At 46.7% G+C, this 25,524-nt stretch overlaps 2 protein-coding genes across 4 annotated transcripts; both read left to right on the top strand.

Annotated features, from left to right (window-relative positions):
* The first annotated feature begins 1,287 nt into the window (after positions 1-1,287).
* On the top strand, positions 1,288-10,356 carry LOC119225363 (disabled homolog 2-interacting protein-like). The gene is made up of 20 exons (XM_062562679.1): positions 1,288-1,425; positions 1,547-1,754; positions 1,905-1,921; positions 2,474-2,618; positions 2,767-2,939; positions 3,029-3,300; positions 3,369-3,577; positions 4,776-4,920; positions 5,335-5,479; positions 5,608-5,844; positions 5,976-6,165; positions 6,513-6,715; positions 8,083-8,174; positions 8,277-8,729; positions 8,807-9,081; positions 9,162-9,275; positions 9,352-9,474; positions 9,625-9,704; positions 9,793-9,880; positions 10,000-10,356. Exons 4-20 carry the CDS (start codon positions 2,481-2,483, stop codon positions 10,168-10,170), a joined length of 3,108 nt encoding a protein of 1,035 aa, XP_062418663.1. The 5' UTR covers positions 1,288-1,425; positions 1,547-1,754; positions 1,905-1,921; positions 2,474-2,480; the 3' UTR covers positions 10,171-10,356.
* A 2,506-nt stretch (positions 10,357-12,862) lies between these two features.
* Positions 12,863-25,494, top strand: fhip2b (FHF complex subunit HOOK interacting protein 2B). Of its 3 annotated transcripts, none has more exons than XM_037483418.2 (18): positions 12,863-13,029; positions 13,183-13,261; positions 13,330-13,415; positions 13,681-13,761; positions 13,841-13,945; positions 15,642-15,725; positions 15,805-15,984; positions 18,595-18,794; positions 22,338-22,446; positions 22,564-22,640; positions 22,711-22,867; positions 23,113-23,270; positions 23,408-23,542; positions 23,966-24,056; positions 24,166-24,306; positions 24,386-24,526; positions 24,593-24,696; positions 24,773-25,494. In XM_037483418.2, the coding sequence occupies exons 1-18, from the start codon at positions 12,979-12,981 to the stop codon at positions 24,867-24,869; spliced, it is 2,076 nt and encodes a 691-aa protein (XP_037339315.2). In that variant the 5' UTR covers positions 12,863-12,978; the 3' UTR covers positions 24,870-25,494. The 3 variants fall into 3 exon arrangements, with proteins under 3 accessions (XP_037339315.2, XP_037339314.2, XP_062418660.1); XM_037483417.2 differs by having other exon boundaries at positions 15,606-15,725; XM_062562676.1 differs by lacking the exons at positions 12,863-13,029; positions 13,330-13,415 and having other exon boundaries at positions 15,606-15,725.
* Positions 25,495-25,524: the final 30 nt, after the last annotated feature.

Below are 25,524 nucleotides of genomic sequence, written 5' to 3'. Positions count from 1 at the left end.
AAAGGAGTTTAATATGGCTATTAAATGGGACTAAAACTAGAGTCAAACTAAGAAAGATTAAAATGACTACAACTAACATGCATTCTCGTCTAAAGACTAAATCCAAGTGAACGCTGGTGTGCACATGAAGACACAAGCGCACACTGGAGCAGAATCTGCGTAAAAAACAAATTCAAACAATTCTTTTTCAGGGTGTTGTAACTCACCGTAGAGTGACCACCAGTCTGTGTCTACATGTCTACGCCTACTTGTCATGTGGGTCTTTTTACACAGTGGTGGTCCTCTGCAGGGTAGATGTTGGGATGAAAGTTGCCTGGCAGCTAGCTAGCTTAGCCTAGTTGTGCGTGAAGTGGTCTGTTTGACACATGATGGAATTCCTTTGAATAGTTCTCCATTCACTCAGAAGGAGGCGCAGGTACTGATTCAGGCTCTTGTCTGGATTATTGTAACTGTCTCCCTGCTCCATTCCACCTCTGCAGCTCATCCACAATGCAGCAGAGCTAAGTTCTCCCACAATGCTCCACTCCTCTCTTCACTGGTTACCAGTGGCTGTCTCATCCAGTTCAAAGCCCTGGTGCTCACGTAGCATGCTGTGAATGGATGAGGTCCAGTCTCCATCCAGGATCTGGTGAAACCCTCCATCCCAACATCAAGCTGCTTGTTCCTCCCTGAGAGCAAAACACTGGCCTAGATCTCCACTCTTTGCTGTCCTGCTGCTAGATGGTGGAAGGAGCTCTGTGATGACATCAGGACCACAGAGAGCCTTCACATCTTCACACTAAAGACTCACCTCTTCAGACTAAACACTAACACACTATAGACCTTAAACTGGACTTATAATGGATCTGATCTAGAACAAGTTGTACATCAGCTTATTTGATGAAATGGAACTTTCTTGTTTCTTGTTTGTTAGGTTTTAAAATGCACTTATTGTAAGTCGCTTTGGATAAAAGCCTCAGATAAATGACATGTGATGTAAATGTAATGTGTGTCGCGCCTCTATTTGTTTGTTCTCTCCATCTTCAGCTTCTGACTCCGATCTGACATTTTGTTTCCAGGGTCAACTTTTTTTTACCTTCAGAAGACCAGAATATATACTATAAAAATATTTCATTGCATTAATCTCGGCCACATTAAACACATAGATTAACGCGTTATTTTGAGGCATCCAGGCAAAAAGGAAAGAAACGAGCAGATAAAAGAAGCACACAGAACACAGAAGAAGATCTGGAGACAAACGGAATGAGTCCCGTCCGGTTAGCATTTGAGGGCTCGTTTGAATGATGATGCAGTGGCGGATTTGGATGGGGAGGACCTTCCAGAGGGGGGGGCAGCAGCTGAGAAGGCCCTGCTCCTCAGGTCCGACGCTTGGTCCTGATGGTGTTCAGGGTGTTGGGGTGGAGGGGTTCTTTAGGTCTTTAGGTGGTGAGTGATACTTGACTCATTACTCATTTTACATTTTACGGGTGGTGTGTTCATAGTCTGGAGGTTAGAAGGCAAAGAAAGGGGGAAACAAGCCGATACTAATCAATCAGTTATTGATCAGCCACCCCAGGAAAAGGAAGAGGAGAAGAGAAGAGGAGATGGAGGGAGGAGCAAAGAGGAGAAGACGGGAGGACTAGAGGAAGTAGGGCAGTCTCACTGCAGGGGAGGGGCCAGTGATGACAGAGAGCTACTGGAGCTGCGTAGCATCGGTAGCAGCAAGCTAACAGACACACAGACAGGCAGACAGACAGACATTCGACTGAACATCAGTAGGTTCTCCATCTTTCTTCTCTCCTCCTCCTTTTCTTACTGCTCTGTTTACTGCTGAAGAAGAACATGCATCTGTAACCCCCCCCTCTCCTCCTTTCCTCCTCTCCTCCTCTCCTCCTCTCCTCCTTTCCTCCTTTCCTCCTCCTCAGCATTCACAGGATGCTCGGTGAGTATCTGATCCTTTGCACAGCCTTTGTCCACTGAAGAGTGCGTGTGCGTGTGTGCGTGTCTGTGTGTGTGTGTGTGTGCGTTTGCTTGTTGGGGGTTGGGGTCTTCAACCTGATTTGCATGACTATGCAAGCGTTTCTATGTGTGTGTGTGTGTGTGTGTGTGTGGGGGGGGTGTAGTTGGACTGGCTGTGGTTTGCACAGTTAGCCTGGAACGTTAGCATGTTGCTATGATAGACACACAATGCTAGTTGACACGTTTAGCTAAACAAGGTTAGGAAGCAGCAGTACACACACACACATAGGAGTGTGACTGTAAGCTGCTATTTAAATGATAACAAAAGCTAACGGAGGAACATCTGATCGTCCTGTTGATCCGGTGTCGTCCACACCCCCCTCCTCCCTCTATATGAACACCTCACACATGTATATACATTGTTCAGCATTCTCACACCTTCATATTAGGGTGTGAGCGATGAAAAGTGAATGAAGCAATAGACGGATTCCAGGCCTGTGATTGGCTGAATCATTTGTTACACTACCTCTTTCAGGTGTGTGATGCAGCAGCTTCACCGTGGTAGCCAGGAGTCGTTGCTAAGCGCCGGCTGCGTGTCATCTCTGGAGCTCAGGATGGACCAATCAGTGATCATCAAACCTGTTCACTCCTCCCTCCTGGGACAGGACTACTGCTTCGAGGTGACACTCTCTAAGCCCACAATGACAACCTGTATATTGTGAGACGAGCCATTGTTGACCAGATCTTAAGGGGGGGGGGGTATAAAAGGATCGTGAATCCCAACAATATCCGACCTCTGACCCTAACCTCTGACCCCATGTCTCCTAGGTGACGACCTCGACAGGAACAAAGTGCTTCTCGTGCCGCTCGGCGGCAGAGAGGGATAAATGGATGGAGAACCTGAGGAGGGCCGTGCATCCCAACAAGGACAACAGCAGGAGGGTGGAGAACGTCCTGACGGTGTGGGTCATTGAAGCCAAAGACCTGCCTTCAAAGAAAAGGTAGGGGGCATTACAGCCAGAGTCTGCTACACCTACACTCTGCTACACCCACAGTCTACCACACCCACAGTTATACTGATGTACTTCAGGTACTTCTGTGAGCTGTGTCTGGATGACTGTCTTTACGCCCGGACGTCCTGTAAGCTGAAGACGGACAACATATTTTGGGGGGAGCGCTTTGACTTCGGCAGCCTGCCCTCCGTCGCCTCCATCACTCTTCATCTTTACAAAGACACTGACAGGAAGAGGAAGAAGGACAAGAGCAGCTACGTGGGGTTGGTCAATATCCCTGTTGCCATGGTGACCGGTAGACAGCTGGTGGAGAAGTGGTACTCGTTAAGCACGCCCAGCACCATACGTGGTAGGTAGCACGTTACTAGTAATGAGTCCTAGTCGCAAGTGTGATGCTCACGCTGCTTCCTATTGCAGCAAAGTCATCTGTTCCAACGGTGCGAGTCAAAGCTCGCTACCAGAGCATCGTCATCCTGCCGATGGAACAGTACAAAGAGTTTGCAGAATACATCAGCTCCAACTACCTGCTGCTCTGCAACACTCTGGAAGCCTCCATCAGCCTGAGATCCAAGGAAGAGCTCGCCTCTGCATTGGTCCACATTTTGCACAGCACAGGGAAGGCCAAGGTAACGCCCACTGGCTATGACACCGCCTCTGTACATGACACAGCTGCTAAGAAGGACCCCGCCCACTTTACGTGACCTCGCCTTCACCCAGTCATTTCTGTATATTCTCCCACGTGTCTTTTTGTTTTTGTGTTTTGTTGAGTGTTACAGTGTCTTACTTTAAACAGCTGAGGGGCACTAAAGATGGGGAGTTCTGTAGGACCTGCAGGATAAACGACCTCTAACGTCTATTCCTAACGTCTATTCCTAACGTCTATTCCTTGACCTCCGTGGAAAACGTCACGGGATCAAGTAAAGATGCTTAGGAGAGTTGATGAGGAGTTAGGAAAGAACAAGACGGTGTTTAGGGATTCCACTTCCACTGAGCTACGTAGATATGATGTGATGTTCAATATTTTTGAACTAAGTTCGAAAAAATGAACTAGTTCAGTGCTTTTTTTCCATATGTTGCTGCAAGGTATTATTTTTCTAAATTATTTCCAAAGCCCAGAACCACAGACAGCAATTATTTGATCAGTTTTAACACTGAAGCTATGCATCAGATTTAATCTTCATATCCAATTTTGAATCCTTATCCAACCAGGGTTTACATTAGCATTGAGGGAATTGTTGCTTTAATGTTGCTGTCCATTCACTCCACACTAGCAGCAGCTGCCGCGTTCACCCCTACAGTACATCCTTAAACACATGCTGCTTGAATGGTCTTTTTTAAATAAGGAATAAAAACACGACAGTTATCATTAAGGTGCAAATGTTTGCAAAGACGGTCAGATTCATCCCATCCTCACCGACCTTGTCAGTAACTTCATAAAACTCTTTTAAATTATTATACGCCTCTTTGCTACACGCAGCTGTCGCCTCCATGAACAAGACGGTGTTTAGGGATTCCACTTCCACTGAGCTACGTAGTTCTGATGGAGGAGACGTGACTTCAAAGGAAAACTTTATTGACATACACGAGTCACGGTTACTCAAATGATCTACGCTTCTACGTCATGATGGATATTCCTCCTGAACGGACCAATGATAAGCCACTATTTAAATATTACCTTCCTGAGAACATTTACAATTTGACTCCAAACGTTCTCTCGCTCTCTGTGTAAGTAGAAAAGTATTCGACCGAAGTAAAGGTGTTAAAAGTGTTAGTGCTATCCAGTGTAATCAAGAGATTCACATGACTCAAAGGAACTCTCTTTAGGACTTCTTGACGGACCTGATGATGTCGGAGGTGGACCGCTGCCGTGACAACGACCAGCTGATTTTCAGAGAGAACACACTGGCAACAAAGAGCATTGAAGAATATCTGAAGCTGATTGGACAGAAGTACCTGCAGGACGCCCTTGGTAAACAAAAATTAAACAAAATACAAAAAGAACGTTAACCAACACACATGTACACGCGGGGCGATGGTGGTCATGGAGTAGTGTGATGCGCTGGGAGCCGCACGGTTGGTGGTTCGAATCCTGGCTTGTTGAAGTGTCCCTGAGAGAGACACCTGACCCCTAATTACTCCCCATGCAAAATGTAACACATGAGTTATAATGCAATGTAAATTCCTTTGGATTAAAGCATCAGCTAAATGACGTGTTGTAATGTACAGATACTCAATCTGGTTCATTGTGAACAAGAAGAGGGCTAATTATTGTGATTTAGAGGATTATTGGAATATAGAGGTGTATGGTTGTATTTTTTTATGATGTAGAGGGTTATTGGTGTGATAGAGAGGGTGTTTAGTGTTTATGTTTTTGTGTGTTCAGGTGAGTTCATTAAAGCTCTATACGAGTCAGACGAGAACTGTGAGGTCGACTCGTCTCGCTGTGCGACCTCTGACCTCGCTGAGCATCAGGCCAACCTGAGGATGTGCTGTGAACTCGCCTTCTGCAAGATCCTTGACTCATACAGGTACACTGTATATACACTCAGTCACACTCCTCACACACTGTACATGCTGTACACACTGTACTCACATTTCACATACTGGACACACACTGTATAAAACAAAGTTATTAGAACCTCTGCCTCTAACTCAGGTTCTTCCCCCGGGAGCTGAAGGAGGTTTTTGCGTCATGGCGACAGGAATGCGGTAACCGGGGGCGACCAGACATCAGCGAGCGTCTCATCAGCGCCTCGTTGTTCCTGCGCTTCCTTTGTCCGGCTGTGATGTCACCGTCACTGTTCGACCTCATGCAGGAATACCCCGACGAGCGCTCTGCCAGAACCCTGACCCTCATCGCCAAGGTCATCCAGAACCTCGCCAACTTCAGCAAGTGAGTCTCATATACGTTATTTACTTGTTTAGCCGTATACCGCATGCCTAGCCGTGCTTGTTACTTGTACCTGTACCTACCTCTACCTGTACAGGTGCACTGAAGGCGTTTCCTCTCACTTCTGGTTGCAGGTTTGGGACTAAAGAAGAGTACATGCTGTTCATGAATGACTTTGTGGAGCGCCAGTGGAGCAGCATGCAACGTTTCCTGCAGGAGATCTCCAATCCCGACGGACTGAACCACACCGCCGGCTTCGATGGATACATCGACCTCGGCCGAGAGCTCTCCAGCCTGCACACCCTGCTGGCTGAGCTGGATCAGGTAACACACCTGATCAGGTGACCCGGGGTCCTTACCTGAGCCTTCCTCACAACCCCATGGAGCTTCCTGATTGGACAGCCTCTCAGAAATGATGGACAATAAAGATGATTGGTCTCATTTCTATTCAGTATGAATCAAATAAATAAATATCCGTCAGCAATCTTCATTGGCAGTAAGGCAATTCAAAATTACAGTAATGGGAAAATGTCTGGTCAATAAGAATAACTTTATAACCAGGACATCTGGCATATATATCTATATATATCTACACACATATATATCTAACAGACAGACAACATATTGGTGACAATCTGACACCTGTCGCTCCCTTACCTGTCTGTCTGCAGACGTGCCTGTCGAAGCTCGGCCCCCTCCCTCGGATAATCAGAGAGGTTTCAGTGGCCCTGGTTAACCCCGGGGGCGTGTCCAAGTCGTCTCCAGAGCCTCAGCGTGTGGTTTCCCCGCCCCCTCTGTCCCCGCCTCTCTCCCCTCCTCTTGCAGCGTGTAATCCATCTATTGGCCTGCAGGGCGGCGTTGGACTGGATGGAGGGTTAGTATCATGTGTCTTGCTAGCATTAGCTTTCAGCTTGGTTCATGTCATATACAGACGCAACCAGTGTTCTAGTTTGTGTAGAAAGTGAACTTTCTACACAAATTAGTTCAAAGTTTAGTTCACAAATTTTAAAATGAACGAGTTCAGTTCATAGTTCAAACTTCAACATTTTTTAACTAAGTTCACAGTTCGAAAAAATGAACTAGTTCAGTTCTTTTTTTCCATACGTTGTTGCAAGCTATTATTTTTCAAAATTATTGCCACAGCGCTGATGAGACGCTCGCTGATGCAGCACATGCGCGGTGCGACGCTGGAGGCTGGTGTTGCCAGATTGGGTGTTTTTTCCGCTACTTATTAAGGCGCGTTTACGGTGTGTTTTCTATAGAAATCTGGCATCCTATTTGAACAACGTTAACCTGAAAGAACGCGCCGTTCAGACACCAGAATGAACGAGTTCACAGTAACGTTCATCGGGCATTTATACAGTACGTTCAGTTCACGAACTATCGTTCAATGAACGCGTTCAGGCACAACACTGGTTTAACCAACATTGTTTAAAGGTTAGTTCAGATTCACCAGTCATACAGTAATAGTATAATAACAGCCTTTGATAAGCTATTGTAATAACACACTCTAGAAATAGCATACTGTAATTACACACTGTAGTAACACAAAATAACACAAATAACAAAATAACAATGAGCATATACGGACAGTCGGATCACTCAGAAAGGAAAGCAGCAGGTACGCAGTGACAGGTGAGGATCTCGTTAAATAACGCCGCACTGACGGAAGTGTTCGTCTATAAAGGAGAGGCAGCCGGTAAGAGCCATGAAGTCTTTGTATTGAAGCGCACGGCCAGTGCGGTTAGTGCGAGCATGATCTCTACGTCACGCGGTCCGTAGCCCCCCCGCAGTGTGGCAGTAGTTAACTATTGTCCAAACATCGGTTGATGGTCCAGGGACTACTTCTGTTCACTAATCAAATGGTGGTGGAAGCACAGTAAATTATGTCAACTGGCTGGAACTGAATAAAAGGAGGAAAAGGAAGAGTTGTTGGTCATTGAGGAAAGTCCAGTTAAATTTTCGGGTAGGTGCATCAATTCTTATCAAAAAGAGAACCTGCACACGTTTAGCAAAGGAACTTGACAACAACACTGCGCAGTAATACATACATGAAAAACTGTAATAATAAGCTGTAGTAACAACACACTTACTGCACAAACAAAGTGTCACAACAGAACTTTAATAACACACCATAGTAATAACACATTTTTGTATTTATAGTGGTGAATTTTCTTTAAGTCTCATGAGTGTGTTTGTGTGTTTTTGTGTGTGTGTGCATGTATATGTGCACATATGTAGTTTGGTAGACTTTACCAGACTTCCCTCTCCGACTCCAGAGAACAAAGACTTGTTCTTCGTCACCAAAGGATCCAGTCTGCAGCCCGCATCAGGTAACCTCTGACCTCTATCCAACCAATGAGACCCAAGCTCGGTGTGTGATCTTTGACCTCTGAATCTGACCTCTGGTGTTATGCTGATGTCCCTTCCTGCAGGTCAGCAGGGCTCTCCTGCAGTGAGCTCGTCATACTCTGAGCCTAATGAGAATGAGGCGGGTTTTGAAATGACCAATGGGAGCAGGAGGGAGGGGCCTGATCTGACCAATGAGAGCCGTAGTCTGTCTCTGGTCGACTTGCAGGACTCTTCCCCGAGCGACGGCCTCGACGACAGCCAGTGGCAGATCAGGACAGGGCTCCTCCCCCTCTCCTTCCAGAACCCTGTGTATCACATGACTGCCACGTCGCCAAGGCAACCAATGGACGCCACACCCTCGGATGGTTCAGCGGGGTCGCAGGGAAATCCTGAAGACAGAAACACCATTGCAACCAAACCAGCGTTTCTTACACAGATGTCTGTGGGGCTCGGCGGGGGGGAAAGGATGTCGGCCATGTCCAGCAGCAGCAGTGGAGAAGAATACTCTCGGCGAGCTTTGTCTGACACACTCACAGGTACGACAGGTGATTGGTTGCTTGTTCCTCGTGTTCAGCTTTACTCTCCTAAGGATGTCACTGTTGTTGGTCCTCAGGTTGCACCGCCCCCTCTCGTCAGACTACCTCGGGTCCTCAGAGACGCATAGACCAGCCCCCTCCTCCTTCATGTGCTCCTCCTGGACCTCCTCGAGGTCGCACTCCTCCCAGCTTGCTGAGCGGCAGCGGAGGCATCACCCACCCTACTCGCCCTACCTCGGGCAGCATGATGTCATCGAGTCCTGATTGGCCGAGCAGCGGCCAGTCACGACTTCGACAGACGTCGTCGTCATCTAAGGGAGACAGCCCGGAGAAACAACGACCTACTGCCAAGGTGGTGTGCGCTATCCTAACCATGGTAACCCACTCTGACCTCTGACCCCTTTAACACTGTGTAAATGTGTGTGTGCTCAGGCTCCGTCTCCATGTGCTTTGGACCGGACCGCCGCCTGGCTGCTTAATATGAACTCTGCTTCCTCCTACGGCGAGGTAGAGGATGACCGCCACGACGACGCCCTGGTAGAGAAGGTAAGAGACCACTGGTACTACTGGTTCTACTGGTTCTACTGGCTCTGACTCTGTGTGTGTGCATGCGTGTGTGCAGTACCAGCAGGAGATTGCCTTGCTGCAGGAGAAGTTGCGAGTTGCGGCGATGCGGCAGGACGAGTGTGAGGCCCGACTGCTGGTCCAGGATCAGCAGAACCAGCGCATGCTGCAGGAGTACCAGGTGTGTGACCTGAGACCTGATCCGCCTGGAGTCACACCTGCAACATCATTGGGAATGACTCCAGATCCCAGCTGTCTGAACATTCAGATACTGAAAGTTCGTACTTGACTCTGCTGTGTGCATTTGTGTGTGTGTGTGTGTGTGTTTCAGGTGCGGTTGGAGGACACAGAGAGCCGACTGAGGCGATTGCAGGATGATAAAGATCTTCAGATGAACAGCATAATCAGCAGGTGTGTCTCCCCTACCGGTCTCACTCACCTGTCTTTCTCACTCAATTGTCTGGCTCTACTCACCTTTCTGACCTATGACCTTTTGTAGGTTGATGGCAGTGGAGGAGGAGCTGAAGAAGGATCACTCAGACATGCAGGCTGTGGTGGACTCCAAACAGAAGATCATTGATGCACAGGTACCTTTCTAGCTTTCTGTCTTCCCGTCCGTCTCGCAGGAGAAATGGATATCCACTCAGGGTTTCATTATAACGAGCTGACCCCTTCTTGTCTGTCTCTCTGTCTGTCTGTCTCCCAGGAGAAGAGGATATCTACTCTGGATGCAGCTAACAGTCGTCTGATGGCAGCTGTGACTCAACTGAAGGAGCGGTTTGCTGTGACCTCACAGAGGAACGGCCTTTCTCCGAGCAACGCCTCATCTCTGCAGATCACAGAGAATGGTGAATTCCGGAACTCCGGCAACAGCTGAATAACAGGCGGTTCCTCTCTGATTGGTACTCTAATCAACCAATCTCAAACCTGTCAATCAACTCTCACCTCACCAGAGTTGGATCTGACCTCAGAAGTATTTCAACCCCTGATGCTAGGTTACTCTACAACGCATGTTTCCTTTTTGAACAGTCTGGCATCATCTCTGTTTTTTGGTTTTACTGTATCCTGAAACCTCCAATAAAGTGCACGCTCACCTCTGGACTGCCTAGAACAACTCCACATGTCTCTGGACTAACTGGAACAACTTTACCTGTACATGTCTCTGGACTAACTGGAACAACTATACATGTACATGTCTCTGGACTTACTGGAACAACTTTACCTGTACATGTCTCTGGACTAACCCGAAGAACTTTACCTGTATATGTCTCTGGACTAACTGGAACAACTCCACATGTCTCTGGACTAACTGGAATAACTTTATCTGTACATGTCTCTGGACTAACTGGAACAACTCCACATGTCTCTGGACTAACTGGAACAACTCCACATGTCTCTGGACTAACTAGAACAACTTTACATGTACATGTCTCTGGACTAACTGGAACAACTATACATGTACATGTCTCTGGACTAACTGGAACAACTTTACCTGTAAATGTCTCTGGACTAACTGGAACAACTCCACATGTCTCTGGACTAACTGGAACAACTCCACATGTCTCTGGACTAACTGGAACAACTTAACCTGTACATGTCTCTGGACTAACTGGAATAACTTTACCTGTACATGTCTCTGGATTAACTGGAACAAGTCCACATGTCTCTGGACTAACTAGAACAACTTTACATGTACATGTCTCTGGACTAACTGGAACAACTTTACCTGTACATGTCTCTGGACTTACTGGAACAACTTTACCTGTACATGTCTCTGGACTAACCCGAAGAACTTTACCTGTATATGTCTCTGGACTAACTGGAACAACTCCACATGTCTCTGGACTAACTGGAATAACTTTATCTGTACATGTCTCTGGACTAACTGGAACAAATTTACATGTACATGTCTCTGGACTAACTGGAACAAATTTACATGTACATGTCTCTGGACTAACTGGAACAAATTTACATGTACATGTCTCTGGACTAACTGGAACAAATTTACATGTACATGTCTCTGGACTAACTGGAACAAATTTACATGTACATGTCTCTGGACTAACTGGAACAAATTTACATGTACATGTCTCTGGACTAACTGGAACAAATTTACATGTACATGTCTCTGGACTAACTGGAACAACTCCACCTGTACATGTCTATGACTAACAAGAATAACCCCACATGTCTCTGGAATAACTAGAACAACTTTACATGTACATGTCTCTGGACTAACTGGAACAACTTTACCTGTACATGCCTCTGGACTAACTGGAACAACTTTACCTGTACATGTCTCTGGACTAACTGGAACAACTCCACATGTCTCTGGACTAACTAGAACAACTTTACATGTACATGTCTCTGGACTAACTGGAACAACTTTACATGTACATGTCTCTGGACTAACTGGAACAAATTTACATGTCTCTGGACTAACTCGAACAAATTTACATGTACATGTCTCTGGACTAACTGGAACAACTCCACCTGTACATGTCTATGGACTAACAAGAATAACCCCACATGTCTCTGGAATAACTAGAACAGCTCCACATGTATATGGCTCTAGAATAACTGGTTTAACTGCACTAACTGAAACAACTCCACCTTTATATGGCTTTGGTCTAACCATAATGATGCTTTATATAAAGCTTGGGTCCTAGTGTTGTTGTCGCTCTGTCTGTATATGGCTCAGGTGTTTATTTGAAAGTTACATTTTAAAGAGATGACACACAAATTGTGAATATAATCATTTCTAGGCTCTCTGTTAAGAATTTGTCTTAAAGAACCTGTATGACACTTTGGAGGAGGTGTGGAACCCAGGAACTGTTAGCGTTACTCAATGTCTTGGCTACTCTAGGCTTCAGTACTTCAGAGAGTTTGACGCTAGTTTGTATTTCAGCTTATTTACTTATTTTAATGTTAACATAAGATTTGTTGTAAAACAGTAAACACTAAAAATTGTAATGAATAGTTTGTGATGACACAAACATCTGCTGAGTTCAAGAGACCTCTACTGGACTCTACGGACCTTTACTGTGGCTTCTGTCTCCATTCTTGTTATTTATTTTCAAGAGATGCTCCAATAAACTATTAATATACAAAACTGTCGCTATGGCAATGAACCACAACTTCGAACACACAACCGTCCAGACAGGTTTTATGTATCAAACCACAGACGTCATTGTAATGTGACGTCAAAAACAGGATAACCAGTGAAACAAAGGGAACTCAGACAATATTTATTCATTTATTCATGTAAATAAATATTACATTTTGTCATTGAAGCAATTTGGACAAAAAAAAATATACTAAATCATTTTAAAACACCCCCACTTTACGAGAGGAAAGACCTTCAAATCGGACACTAAAAAGTATTAAATAAATCCTCTCAGCTGTAAATCATATTTTTTCACGTTGTCAAAAACTCACTGTGATAAAAGGAACCAAACCGTCACGGAGTCCGTAAGGACACTTTGGGTCTAGAAGACGGCGACGCAGATGGACCATTATTCTGAAACGGATCAAATTCGTTCTTTTATTCTGAAAGATGTCCCCGGATGTTTTCATTTTTGTTTTTCCGTTTTGGAACAGGTCGATCAGATGTCAGTATAATTTTCAACATGCTGCAAACCGGGAATTAACTGGGTGCAACCGAGTTTAACCGGGACACCGGGGGATGGAGACCTTTAGTAAATTGAGCAGCATGCTGCTGCACGCGCTGGAGACGGTGAGTTAGTGCTAGCTGGCTTTAGCCCACCTAGCATCTGTTAGCTCACTTAGCTTAGCTAAAGCTAGCTTGTCCAGGTGAGCCTGTGGACGTGGAGGAATGTGTCCCGCCCCGAATCGGTTATTCACCTCTGTCTCTTTACCTGTCCGTCAGAGGGAGCCCACAGTCGACCTGTTGGAGTCCTTTGTGAATCATTGGAAATCGATAACTAATTATTACATCAAGACCACAGGTGAGTTTTCACATCCAGACATTGTTACCTGTATGAGTCCCATTGAGCGTGTGTGCATCTGTGTGTAGATGACTCGCGTCCTGTGAGACAGACTGAGATCCCCTGGTGTCTCAGACAGATGCTGGACATCCTGGTGTACGAAGAGAAGCAGCAGGTACCACACACAGTCTGAATATTACCGTACAAGTACCACAGTATTATACTTCTATGGTACTATTCTCATGCTACAAGTACTACAGTATTCTGCTCACAGTACAATAACTACATTGAGAGTTTCTATATGTACTTGGAATTGATCCCCAGTGTTTCCCCTATGCTTAAATCAGGGGGGGCTCTCTAGACGTCAGTGAATGCCCCCCCCCCCCCCCCCCCCTGTAACCCTGGGGGACACAATGGGTCTCTCATGCATTGACCCACAGGTGGCGGAGACGGGAGCCTGCCTGGAGTATCTGCTACAACACAAACTGTTGGAGACTCTGTGCACTCTGGGTAAAGCTCAGGTATGAATCAGCCCCCTTCTATAGAATAATGATTACTCTTTGTGGACATGACTGATAAAACATCCCCCTTCCTCCTCAGTATCCTCCCGGTATGGTCCAGCAGGTCTTGTTGTTCTTCTCTAAGTTCTTGTCTCAGATCCAGAAGCCTCTGCTCCAGCTGGTGAACGTCTACAGGCCTGTTCAGGTGTGTTTGAGTGTGCAGCTCTCTGGAGATAAGATTAATAATAATATTATTATTATTGGGGCACATGACTAGAACCACTGGTAAAATCCATACTCTTGCATGTTGTTATTTGTCTACCTTCAGTTTGATTTGGTAGACTGCGTCCTTGTGAGGACCCGGCCTTCTAGTCTACGTAGGCCGCATCCTTGAAAGAGTGCATAGACTGAACCAAGCAGTCTCTGAAGTTGGACAGTCTGAGACGGAACATTTTACTGTCATATTAAGTTCAAATCAGTCAAGGTGTGAACTTTTAGCTAAAAGTAATAGTTGTATCTTAAGGAAGAACGTATTGTACATCTTTTACGTTGTTCCTTCTGTACACATGACGTCCTGATAGAGGCGTCCTCCTCCGTCTCGCACTCAGGTTTCTTCCCTTTTCTCCCCATGGAAGGGTTTTTATTCTTTGGGGAGTTGTTCCTGTGCCGATGTGATGGTTTGGGGACACAGGATGTCTCATGTGTACAGACTGTAAAGCCCTCTGAGGCAGATTTGTGATTTTTGTCTAAACAAAATAAAATTAATTGAATTTAACTAAATGTATCGTTAGTTTATAATCACACCACTAAACAACAAGTTCAGTTCCATTGTGTATTCACCTGCCTCCATCCCGAATAAATGAAATCCTCATGGGCTTGCAGTGCATGATGGGATATGCTGGGCCGCATAGGGTGTCAGATGTGTCCTCCACATGGGGCCTGCAGGGCAGCGGCCTGCCACGTTGAAGGAGTGTGTGACGCATAGTGAATGATGGACAGAGCAGCCTGAGGAGCAGGATCTGACCAAATAAGACACGCGCTGTGTCTCCGCTGTGCATCCTTAAGGACGCATAGGTCACTTCGGCTCGGCGGGACGATGTGGAGGACGACGAGGACTTTAATCAGGACGGAGGCGGGTGAAGAGTTCTTTTAAATTCACTCGAATATCAACCAATATAAATGTTATAAAACATAACATATTAGCTTATGAACGGCTTAAGTTACGTGTTTTAATGACACACAAGACCAGAATAAACCTCTCTTATTCATAACTGAGCCCCCCCCCCCAGACTGTCCCCTCACCTGAACCCCCCTGGGTCCTAAGTCCATCCATGTTATCCTTCAATGTACCAACACACATTTATAACAAACGCACAACAAGCAGCTCTGTAGTTATTAGTGAAAAGTCACTTTTTTGACTAAACTTTCACACTTTAGCGGCTGACTAATATCTTACTAACGCTGTGGCGGTTTTATATATAGTTCAACGCTTAACTGATTTCATTTGAATTTTAAATGGCCAGAAAATATTTTTCTTTAAGCCTGAAATATATCATGCTGCGCAAGAGAAGCATATCTTCCTAAAATAAATGAAATAACTTTGCTTTCAAGGCTTTTCCTGTCAAGCGCAACAGGTTGCTGGGCATCGGGAGCAATGGAGGTGAAGCTGATAACGCAAGCAGGAAGTAGGACAGACCGTCCCATTTCAGAGAGGCTCGGTTCAGCCTATGTGTTTGTTGGAGGAGCAGCCCAGGTAGACTAGAAGGCTGCTGGAGGCTACAAGGATGCAGCCTTTGAGCGACTCTGAGACACAGCTTCTGTAGTTTGGCGTCGTGATGGTATCATCCACCTTTCTCTGCTCCCAGAAGCTGATTGGTCTCTGTGCACTTCCTGGTTCCCAGACTGAGGTGGAGGAGGCACAGTTCTTATTGGTTGTCTGCTCTAGGGTTAAACAGGACCCGCCCACGCTCAAAAACATCTTACAGGTAACAACCACTAATGACTATAACAATGCTCTCAATTAGTCCATTTTATTTCATTTCTGGGGTGAAATTTTGCTTTCAGATTGTGGATTCTCCAGCAGCCAGGGCACTGGCTTCTGACCAATCACATTCCGACACACAATCCTCCAACCACAGGATTGAGCCAACGCCACCCCCCAGCCAATCAGATTCATCCACCAGCAGCAGCGTCCAATCAGAGTCCGGTCTGCTTTGGGCTCTGCTTCAGCTCACCAGCAGTGCGGTCAGTTGGTTACAACTCAGACAAGATGGTTTATCTTGATGTGCCCAGAGCGCCTTCAAAGTCACCTCTCATGTGATACAGTTTCTCTGGATGGAAGAGCTCTGGTATCCAGCAGCACCCTCAAGTTCTCTTTGACCAGGATATGTCCTTTAACTCTCATTTAAGAAGACTTCAAGGACTTCCTTTTTTCATCTACGTAATCGGAAATCAGGAACTTCCTGTCTCAAAGTGATGCAGAAAAATGAGTGTTTTTTACTTCTGCAACAATTGAAGTAAGATACGCTAGACCTTAGGGAGATCGGCAGAGGAGGCATATAATATATAATTACATGTCATTTAGCTGACGCTTTTATTCAAAGCGACTTACAATAAGTGCATTTCCACACATAGATACAAACTCAGAAGAACAAGAAAGTACATTTTTCATCAAATAAGCAGTTTCAAAACATGTTATAGAAAAGTGCCATTATAAGTCCAGTTTAAGGTCTGCAGTGTGTTAGTGTTTAGTCTGAAGAGGTGTGTCTTTAGTGTGAAGATGTGAAGGCTCTCTGTGGTCCTGATGTCATCACAGAGCTCCTTCCACCATCTAGGAGCAGGACAGCAAAGAGTGGAGATCTAGTCCAGTGTTCTGCTCTCAGTGAGGAACAAGCAGCTTGATGTTGGGATGGAGGGTTTCACCAGGTCCTGGATGGAGACTGGACCCCATCCATTCACAGCATGCTCCGTGAGCACCAGGGCTTTGAACTGGATGAGGCAGCTACTGGTAACCAGTGAAGAGAGGAGGAGTGTGGGAGAATTTAGGTTGAAGACCAGTTGCCCTGCTGCAGAGGTGGAATGGAGCAGGGAGACCTGCCAGGAGACAGTTACAATAGTCCAGGAGATGACAAGAGCCTGGATCAGTACCTGCGCCTCCTTCTGAGTGAGAAGGGGTCGTGTTCTCCTGATGTTGAAGAGCGTGGACCTACAGGATCGTGATGTTGCTGTGATGTTGGCAGTCAGGTCTCACATCGAGGTTCCATCAGTCAGAGTGGACATTGACACAGAGTTGTTGAAGTTAACAGTCAGGTCCTTGGTGGGAGAGTTCTGGGGAGGAGAAGTAGTTCAGTCTGGTCAGGGTTGATCTTCAGGTGGTGAGCGGACCTCCACTGAGAGATGTCAGTCAGACAGGCAGACATCTGTGCCTCCACCTGAGTGTCCGAGTGAGGGAAGGAGAGAATTAGTTGGGTGTCATCGACGTAGAAACCATGCGAGCGAATGATGGAGCCGAGAGAGTTGGTGTGGATAGAGAAGGAGGAATAACGTTCTTTAGATTATAGATGTCCTACAGAATGAAAAATGTAGAAGATTCACAATATGTTCATTATATATGACAGAAATGATTCAAATATTTAGAATACTTAGCCAGATGTCAAGGAGGACCACCCTCTCACGTAACCAACATCAGATGTAACCCATCTGCTGTAGCCTGCAGGCTGGGCAATGCTGGACAATGGCGCTCTGTATTACGCAGTTAAAAAAGAAAGTCCTTGAAGGCTATGAGAGTTAAAGGACACATCCTGGTCGAAGAGAACTTAAGATTCTTAACAGCGCTCTGGGCCTATTCAACATCAGAAAGTTGCAGGTCATCCAAGTTTTGAGGTCTCCAAGACTTGACTAGATTTGAAGTCTAACAAGCTGGTTGGTGTCTTCTGGCTTGATTGACAGATACAGTTGAGTATCGTCTGCATAATAATGGAAGTTTATGCGGTGTTTTCTGATAACGTCGCCCAAAGGAAGCATGTACTGGGTAAATAGAATCGGTCCAAGCACAGAACCTTGTGGGACTCCGTGACCAACATTGGTGGTCCTCGATGATTCACCGTTCACAAACACAAACTGGGATCGATCCGATAAATAAGATTTAAACAGCTCAGTGCAGTTCCTTTAATACTAATCAAATTTTCTAGTCTCTGCACCAAGATACAATGGTCGATGGTTTCAAATGCGGCACTAAGGTCCAGCAAGACAAGAAAAGAAATAAGTCCTTGGTCCGATGCAAGTAGAAGATCATTCTTTATTCTCAGCGGTGCTGTTTCTGTACTGTGATGCATTCGAAATCCTGACTGGAAATTCTTGAACAAAGCAGTGTTTTGTAGAAAGTCACATCATTTATTTGTGACAGATTTCTCAAGGGTCTTAGCGAGGAAGGGAAGATTGGAGATAGGTCTGTAGCCAAAACTTCTTAAGAAACCTACTCTTTCGGGGAGTTTTTCCTGTGTCGATGTGAGGGTTTCGGGACAGAGGATGTTGCATGTGTACAGACTGTAAAGCCCTCTGAGGCAGATTTGTAATTTGCGATTTTGGGCTATACAAAATAAAATGAATTGAATTGAATAGCTCCAGAAGAGGTTTAATTTCTGCTACATTGAAGGACTGTGGTACATGTCCTGTCAATAAAGACAGATTCATAATATCCAGTAAAGACGTGTTTACTAAAGGAAAAACTTCCTTTAGCAGCTTAGTCGGAATCGGATCCAAGAGACAAGTAGAAGATCTAGACTTTGGACTGTTGTTGTCATGCTATTGTGGCTCGACAAGGGGGTTGTTTTCTTCATGATGTTTCCTCCACAGAGGGGATCTGTGGCTCTGAAGGCCTTTGAAGGCCTCTTGCTGCTCTCAGCTCTCCAGGCTGAACCTTCAGGGGAGATTTTGTCTGATCAAACCTTGCTAGGAGAGCTGCTGGCTGGGAGGCTTCTTCAGCTCTACTCCCTTCTGCCTATGGAGGATCTGGATCCTGGAGAGGTGCAGAGCTGGCCCCACAAACCATGGAGGTACACCCCCCTAGTACACGTCATGGAGGTACACACTCCTAGTACACGCCATGAAGGTACACACTCCTAGTACACGCCATGAAGGTACACACTCCTAGTACACGCCATGAAGGTACACACTCCTAGTACACGCCATGGCAGTACACACTCCTAGTACACGACATGGAGGTACTCCTAGTACACAACATGGAGGTACACGCCCCTAGTACACGCCATGGAGGTACACACTCCTAGTACACGCCATGGAAGTACACACTCCTAGTACACAACATGGAAGTACACACTCCTAGTTCACGACATGGAGGTGTACACGCCATGGAGGTACACACTCCTAGTACACGCCATGGAGGTACACACTCCTAGTACACGCCATGGAGGTACACACTCCTAGTACACGCCATGGAAGTACACACTCCTAGTACACGACATGGAGGTACACCCCCTAGTACACGCCATGGAGGTACACACTCCTAGTACACGCCATGGAAGTACACACTCCTAGTACACGACATGGAAGTACACACTCCTAGTACACGCCATGGAAGTACACACTCCTAGTACACGACATGGAAGTACACACTCCTAGTACACAACATGGAGGTACACACTCCTAGTACACGCCATGGAGGTACACACTCCTAGTACACGACATGGAGGTACACCCCCTAGTACACGCCATGGAGGTACACACTCCTAGTACACGCCATGGCAGTACACACTCCTAGTACACGCCATGGAGGTACACACTCCTAGTACACAACATGGAGGTACACACTCCTAGTACACGCCATGGCAGTACACACTCCTAGTACACGCCATGGAGGTACACACTCCTAGTACACGACATGGAGGTGTACACGCCATGGAGGTACACACTCCTAGTACACGCCATAGAGGTACACACTCCTAGTACACGCCATGGAGGTACACACTCCTAGTACACGCCATGGAAGTACACACTCCTAGTACACGACATGGAGGTACACACCCTAGTACACGCCATGGAGGTACACACTCCTAGTACACGCCATGGAAGTACACACTCCTAGTACACGCCATGGAAGTACACACTCCTAGTACACGACATGGAAGTACACACTCCTAGTACACGACATGGAGGTACACACTCCTAGTACACGCCATGGAGGTACACACTCCTAGTACACGCCATGGAGGTACACACTCCTAGTACACGACATGGAGGTACACCCCCTAGTACACGCCATGGAGGTACACACTCCTAGTACACGCCATGGCAGTACACACTCCTAGTACACGACATGGAGGTACACACTCCTAGTACACGCCATGGAGGTACACACTCCTAGTACACGACATGGAAGTACACACTCCTAGTACACGACATGGAAGTACACACTCCTAGTACACGCCATGGAAGTACACACTCCTAGTACACGCCATGGAAGTACACACTCCTAGTACACGACATGGAAGTACACACTCCTAGTACACGACATGGAGGTACACCCCCTAGTACACGCCATGGAGGTACACACTCCTAGTACACGCCATGGCAGTACACACTCCTAGTACACGACATGGAGGTACACCCCCTAGTACACGCCATGGAGGTACACACTCCTAGTACACGCCATGGCAGTACACACTCCTAGTACACGCCATGGAGGTACACACTCCTAGTACACGCCATGGCAGTACACACTCCTAGTACACAACATGGAGGTACACACTCCTAGTACACGACATGGAGGTACTCCTAGTACACGACATGGAGGTACACACTCCTAGTACACGACATGGAGGTACACACTCCTAGTACACGCCATGGAAGTACACACTCCTAGTACACGACATGGAGATACACACTCCTAGTACACGCCATGGAAGTACACACTCCTAGTACACGACATGGAGGTACACACTCCTAGTACACGACATGGAGGTACACACTCCTAGTACACGACATGGAGGTACACACTCCTAGTACACGCCATGGAAGTACACACTCCTAGTACACGCCATGGAGGTACTCCTAGTACACGACATGGAGGTACACACTCCTAGTACACGACATGGAGGTACACACTCCTAGTACACGCCATGGAAGTACACACTCCTAGTACACGCCATGGAGGTACTCCTAGTACACGACATGGAGGTACACACTCCTAGTACACATTATGGAGGTACACACTCCTAGTACACGCCATGGCAGTACACACTCCTAGTACACAACATGGAGGTACACACTCCTAGTACACGACATGGAGGTACACACCCCTAGTACACGCCATGGAAGTACACACTTCTAGTACACGACATGGAGGTACACCCCCTAGTACACGCCATGGAGGTACACACTCCTAGTACACAACATGGAGGTACACACTCCTAGTACACGCCATGGCAGTACACACTCCTAGTACACAACATGGAGGTACACACTCCTAGTACACGACATGGAGGTACACACCCCTAGTACACGCCATGGAGGTACACACTCCTAGTACACGACATGGAGGTGTACACGCCATGGAGGTACACACTCCTAGTACACGCCATGGAGGTACACACTCCTAGTACACGCCATGGAGGTACACACTCCTAGTACACGCCATGGAGGTGTACACGCCATGGAGGTACACACTCCTAGTACACGCCATGGAGGTACACACTCCTAGTACACGCCATGGAAGTACACACTCCTAGTACACGACATGGAAGTACACACTCCTAGTACACGCCATGGAAGTACACACTCCTAGTACACGACATGGAAGTACACACTCCTAGTACACGACATGGAGGTACACACTCCTAGTACACGCCATGGAGGTACACACTCCTAGTACACGCCATGGAGGTACACACTCCTAGTACACGACATGGAGGTACACACTCCTAGTACACGCCATGGAGGTACACACTCCTAGTACACGCCATGGCAGTACACACTCCTAGTACACAACATGGAGGTACACACTCCTAGTACACGACATGGAGGTACACCCCCTAGTACACGCCATGGAGGTACACACTCCTAGTACACGCCATGGCAGTACACACTCCTAGTACACGCCATGGAGGTACACACTCCTAGTACACGACATGGAGGTACACACTCCTAGTACACGCCATGGAGGTACACACTCCTAGTACACGCCATGGCAGTACACACTCCTAGTACACAACATGGAGGTACACACTCCTAGTACACGCCATGGCAGTACACACTCCTAGTACACAACATGGAGGTACACACTCCTAGTACACGACATGGAGGTACTCCTAGTACACGTCATGGAGGTACACACCCCTAGTACACGCCATGGAGGTACACACTCCTAGTACACGCCATGGAGGTACTCTTAGTACACGACATGGAGGTACACACTCCTAGTACACGCCATGGAGGTACTCCTAGTACACGACATGGAGGTACACACTCCTAGTACACGCCATGGAGGTTTTACTTGCTGACAGACCTTCCTAAAAACCTTCTTGTCCATGATTGGTCAGATGCTGAAAGCCCCGCCCTTTCTTCTGTCTTTGTGCTTTTAGCTCTCAGTTCTCTCACTGGAGGTCTGATCTCAGGTCAGCCTCTGATCACATGACCAACTTCTTCTCTTGGTTGGACTTCCTGGATCACCTGATGGAAGAAGCACCTCAGGTACACACACATACAGACACACACACCTGCACACTAAATAATCTGCTGTTTAAGTGTTGTTTGCCAGATGTGTCATACACTATTTCAGTGTGTGTGTGTGTGTGTGTGTGTTTGCAGGTGTTAGCATTGAAGCTAGCTCGATGTGTTCATCAGATTTGGATGTTTGACATTCTTCAGCCTCAACTTCTACACACGTAAGTGTGGAAGCCGCATCCTCTGCTAACTGTGTAGGTACAGTACAGCTCAGGTGTGTGTGTGCTCCAGGTGTGAGCAGGTGGTCCTGGTCTCCACCTCCATCCTGTGTGTAGCTGTGAGGTTCGTCCGGTCGAGGTCTCTGCTGGACCAGCTGGTTCACTTCCTGCTGAGGACAAACACACTGAGTCCTCTGCTGCTGCAGCGCTGTGACCACATCTCAGACCAGGTGAGCCCAGTGCATTACTAAGAATCATGATATACAAAGTAAACAAAGCTGTATTCAAATATGTATGTGTATATACACATACATATTGATTTATTATACATACACAAATGTGTATATATATATATGTGTATATATATACTGTATGTAATGTAATATATATATATATATATATATATATATATATATATATATATATATACTGTATATGTATACATATATGTATAAGTTGACCTCACTGTCCCCAGATCAGTTTTGCGTCTCTGTCTCTGGTGGACGAGCTGCTACAGAAGCCTCACGAGGACATCCTGGATGTGCTGGTGTTGAGTTTCCTGCAGAGTCGTGGTTACGTGTCTCCACAGGAGGACAAGTGGACCGAGAGCAACGAGGCCCACGAGGACAGCAAGTGAGTTCAGCTTCCTGTGAGGACCACATGTTCCAAAGCAAATGATAAAACCAAGGTGTGTGTGTGTGTGTGTGTGTGTGTGTGTGTGTGTGTGTGTGTGTGTGTGTGTGTGTGTGTGTGTGTGTGTGTGTCTCCAGTGGTCTGGAGGAGGACCCATTCTTTTCAGAAAGCTTGTTCTCAGAAAGTCAGCTGCTCCCTGCTCCTCCTCCTCGCTGCTCCTCTTCCTCTGCTCCTCTCCCTGGTCTGGGATCAGCTGCTGATGTTGTCAACAGGTAACACACATTGTCACGTTTCAAATGGAACTGAGATTCCCTGCAAACTCCATTTCACTCAAACCCGACACATTTCTGTTCTCCTTTTTTGGTTTTCCTTCTTTCACACTCTTTCAGTCTGTGGTGTTGTCCATGTGGGGGTTAGGGTTAGAGGGTTAACCTTCTATCACAAACATTCACCTGCCTCCACCAAGCTCAACCATCGGCAGTTAATCACAGCCACCTGCGTCCATGCTAAGCCCCCCCTAACCCCCCAAAGCCCCCCCATACCCGCCAAATTCCTCACCTATGAGGTCCTCCGCCCCCTACCTCTCTCTATACATATTCACACACACACACCCTTAATGAATGAATGAATATATGCAGAACTTGTTTTCATATGTATTGACGGTAACACTTCTTTGTCTCTGTCTCTGTGAGCAGCTTCCTGTGTCTGGTTCCTGTTCAGGTTCGATCAGCTCAGCTCTTCCAGGAAGGCGGCTACGAGTCCTACGTCCACGACGCCCACACGCAGGTCAGGTGACACACCTGTTGCTATAACAACAGATCCTTCGGCGTGGTGATGTGACGTCCAGTCCTGCAGCTGGTCCTCTCACGGACGGATGTCTCTGCTCCGTCCTCAGGTGACGGAGTGTCGCTCTCTCTCTCTGTCCTGGGATTGGCCCCCCAGTCTGCCTGCACCCTCCTCCGCTGAGGGGGAGGAGTTCTTCGAAGGTCCTCTGCTCAAGGTCCTGTTTGACCGACTGGGACGCGTCCTGGAGCAGGTAGACATCCACCTGCCTGTCTTATGTCCACCTGTGTGTCCTGCGTTAGGAGGACTCATGTGTCTCCTGTGTGTTTCAGCCCTACGAGTTGAACCTCAAACTGACTGCAGTTCTCTCCAGACTTTCATCCTTCAGCCATCCGCTGCTCCACGAGTACCTGCTCAACCCCTACGTCCACCTGTCTCACTGCTCCAGGTCGCTGTTCTCTGTCCTCATCAGGGTGAGACATGCACACAGTCTCACTGCTCAGAGTCCGGGCCACACACTGATTGTACTTGTCTCTCAGTTGATGGGAGAGTTGATGCAGAGGATCCAGCGAGTTCCTGATCTCACCGACAGACTGCTGAACACCAGGAGAGACCTGCTGGGCCTCAACACCACCACCAGCAGGTAACTCGTGGTGTTTGTGGCCGTGGAGAGCGTTTACCTGAACGTACCTGTTATTCACCTGTGGATGTGTCCTCAGACTGGAGCACGTGACCCTGCTGAGAGGACTCGTCGTCCTTGAGGAGTTCTGTAAGGAGCTCGCTGCCATTGCCTTTGTTAAACTGGGTCGGCCTTGAGAAAGTCATTGAATACTCGTTGTCTCTGCTTTAGTCAGCTGTCTCCCCTCACACTGTGATGTCACGGTGACATCATTGTGACGTCACAGCTTGCACTCAAGCAGCTATATTGAGTCGTGTATTTCTATCAGATCAAAGGTGTCATCACTAGTTCTTCTTCCCAGAGTTCTAACTATGCAATTATCTAGGATTGTTATTGATAATAGATCAACCATCGACAGTAAGATGACCTCTGACCTTTGACTTTTACTCTCTCCTGCCGCCTCAGGGCTAAGTGATATTAACTTTAATATTTAAATGCATTCTTTTCCCAAAAGATGAACCAATGTCATTTTAATTTGTTCTCGTCAATAAACAGAGAATCAGACTTTTATTCCTGTTGATTGTCACCTTCATTCAAATTTATTGATCCTTAACAATTCAATTCATTTTATTTTGTAAAGCCCAAAACGCAAATTACAAATTAGCCTTAGAGGGCTTTACAGTCTGTACACATGAGGAGGATCCCTCTCCCGGGATGGACAGACTGACATGGATGTCATGTGTACAGAATCAACAATGTAAAAGATGTACAACACAATCATGAAAATGTTTTATATGAAATATTAAAATGTATTCTTCATGATGTCTGACCCTCTGAGTCCTGCTTTTGGTT

This window comes from Pungitius pungitius, chromosome 5 (genome assembly GCF_949316345.1).
Source record: "Pungitius pungitius chromosome 5, fPunPun2.1, whole genome shotgun sequence".
Taxonomy (NCBI): Eukaryota; Metazoa; Chordata; class Actinopteri; order Perciformes; family Gasterosteidae; genus Pungitius; species Pungitius pungitius.
The sequence above is the reverse complement of the archived record's forward strand: the minus strand, read 5'-3'. Positions and strand labels throughout refer to the sequence as shown.

Coding starts and splice junctions, on each gene's coding strand:
- LOC119225363 (XM_062562679.1), top strand. CDS start 2,481: ATGCAGCAGCTTCACCGTGGTAGCCAGGAGTCGTTGCTAAGCGCCGGC. Junction 8,175..8,276: donor CAGTCTGCAGCCCGCATCAG/GTAACCTCTGAC, acceptor CCCTTCCTGCAG/GTCAGCAGGGCTCTCCTGCA. Junction 9,082..9,161: donor AACAACGACCTACTGCCAAG/GTGGTGTGCGCT, acceptor GTGTGTGCTCAG/GCTCCGTCTCCATGTGCTTT.
- fhip2b (XM_037483417.2), top strand. CDS start 12,979: ATGGAGACCTTTAGTAAATTGAGCAGCATGCTGCTGCACGCGCTGGAG. Junction 22,447..22,563: donor TGATGGAAGAAGCACCTCAG/GTACACACACAT, acceptor GTGTGTTTGCAG/GTGTTAGCATTGAAGCTAGC. Junction 23,543..23,965: donor GCTGCTGATGTTGTCAACAG/GTAACACACATT, acceptor CTCTGTGAGCAG/CTTCCTGTGTCTGGTTCCTG.